The sequence below is a fragment of the Pygoscelis adeliae genome, unplaced genomic scaffold (genome assembly GCF_000699105.1).
Source record: "Pygoscelis adeliae isolate BGI_AS28 unplaced genomic scaffold, ASM69910v1 Scaffold10, whole genome shotgun sequence".
NCBI lineage: Eukaryota > Metazoa > Chordata > Aves > Sphenisciformes > Spheniscidae > Pygoscelis > Pygoscelis adeliae.
In genome coordinates, this window is record NW_008824053.1 from 4325150 (window position 1) to 4327339 (window position 2190).

The following is a 2190-nucleotide window of genomic DNA, read 5'->3' on the forward strand; positions in this document are numbered from 1 at the left end:
TGGACGCACCGGGGGCGGCCTCCTTCCTCCTGCCTGCAGGTCCGCAGGCGGCGGAGCGTTTCTCCGGAGGGAGCGGGGAAAGGCGACTCTAGAGAAAAAAAACCCGTTGCTGTGACCTCATGCCTACGCCTAGCGCGTCACCGCTTCCGAGTCTCCCTTCGTTGGCGGCCTAAGCAGTTACTAGCAAGGGGCATGTTAGAAAAATCAGTAGATTTGGTCTTAAAAATCCCCAGTTACGGAAGCGTTACGGGGTTTTAATTCCCTTCATTTTCTAGGGAAAACTCTCACGAGTTGATTGAAATCGTTAAAACACTAAGCCAACCGAAACCCAATCGAACGCTGTTCCTAAAATAAATGACAGATGCTTGGGATGATTGATATTTGGTGACATGAAGCAAGACCATATACCCACGTGTATACGCGCGCACGCACACACGCGCCTTTACCGGGAGAAAGGGGTCGGGTGGCGTCAGACTTCTCGACGCTGTCAGAGGAACGGGCGCGAAGCCAGCACCTTTGCTCCCGACGCGTCTGTCTGGTTATCCTCGTCCACTTCACCGACAAAGAACAAACCACCGCGCTAACTGTTACGCGTATTTTAAAAAGTTATTTATTTAATATAAATAACCACGAGAGAATGAAAGAAACAATAACTGTTTCCTCCGTCGGGCAAGTGCCAGCGTGGTTCCTACCGGGTAGGTACCTGCTAGCCGCGGAAATTATTTCACTATCCGAGTCTGAACGTTCGGGAGTTAAGAATTCTACATGCTTTTCACCTTTTACACGAAGTAACTCTAGGGGAGCGCATTCTCTTCGCGGCTCTCTGGCGTATAAGTGCGTGCTCCCCAGTAAGGGTCTGCTGGCAACTGCTGCGCAATTACTTACTTCGATGAGAAATGCCTGGCGGTCAATGGTATCATAAGCAAGACTCCATCGGTCTTGCTGTTAAACGGGGAAAAAATAAAATCAACTTCTTGTTCTTCTCTGTAAGAAGGCTTTTTGCTCCCAAAATAGCTCACCATGGCAAAAACCAGCCCGTTATCCCATCACACCTCCGCACGCTTTCTTGCTCGTTGCCACCCTGCAAAGCAGGGAGGCTCCAGCCGAGCTTGTTAGCCCCACCCCTGAATCACTTACAAATTCAGGGCAACTCTCCCATTCCGCTTTCAGTGGCGATGTTTCTCGAAAGGGTGGCTGCTCTTCATAGAGGCACTGAAGTTGTTGAGGTAAAAGCTAAGATTTTTCAATGCTTTAATAAAATACTTTTTACTGATAGCGTTTACTGTCAGGAAAAAATATATTTGCTTTTTTTTTTTTTTCCTCTGATGCTATTTCTCAGTTTCCGTTCTGTTGCATGGGGTGTTTTCACTTGGGTACGTTCTGGAGAGGGAGGTATCACGCGGGTCTTTTGGAGCAGCATCTCGTACGTGGAAGGAGTCTCTTGGACTGGTGAAACTGCTCCGGTAAAGCAGGGACCCTCTCCCCGTTTGTCTGCAGAGGACCCGAGGCAGTACGGCTGCTGCTGTGACTGGGCTGACCTACGGGGTCACTTGTAGCAACTTCACTGTTTCTGCTGTTATTTGCAACGGTCAATAGCCTTATTGAAGCAAAACCAGGTTGTGCTGGAGGCCCACCTATAGCCTGTTCCTGCTATCGCTGCTCACCTGGTTTTTTAAGTGTCTGTTCTTTGCGTATGTGGCTATAAAGCAGTGCGTGGAGTAGTCTGTCTGTCCTGGTAGTGCTGGATATTCTTTTTTTTTTGTGAAGCTTTTATTAGAATCCTTACAAATGAAAACTTCCGTATGGCTTTTGTCCTAGGAGTTCCCCGTTCTGAGATGGGGGGCTGCCCCGGGCGGGCAGCCTCTCAGCCTGTGTGTGCGTAACCTCGTGGGTGCCTGGCCGAAACGCGGCCAGCAAACGCTTTGTAGGGAAGGGCCCATCTGGCCCGCGGCTGGCGGGTGCTCCCGGAGAACGCGTTGTTACGTGCAACTTCCAACATACAGACGGCGTGACGGAAAGCCCTAGGCTGACGCGCTGCCTACGCTGAACGGAGCAGGTGCGGCGCGCCTTTGCCTCGCGCCGAGGCCATGCGGCGGCTTCTTTGCTCTGCCGCTGCTGCGGAGGGCGAGGGCGGGGCTGGGAGCGCCGGGGGGGGGCACGCAGGGTCAGCAGAGGGGCCGTGACGCGGAG

At 52.0% G+C, this 2190-nt stretch overlaps 1 protein-coding gene across 1 annotated transcript in view; it reads right to left on the reverse strand.

The window, feature by feature from the left end:
- Nucleotides 1–2190, reverse strand: part of RPL5 (ribosomal protein L5) — a 21163-nt gene that overhangs the window by 7925 nt on the left and 11048 nt on the right. Inside the window, exons 2-5 of the mRNA XM_009333875.1 lie at nucleotides 1138–1212; nucleotides 693–942; nucleotides 433–584; nucleotides 10–88 (exon numbers count right to left, since the gene is read on the reverse strand). Coding sequence (XP_009332150.1) covers nucleotides 10–88; nucleotides 433–584; nucleotides 693–942; nucleotides 1138–1212 — 556 coding nt within the window. The remainder of the gene's footprint in view (nucleotides 1–9; nucleotides 89–432; nucleotides 585–692; nucleotides 943–1137; nucleotides 1213–2190) is intronic.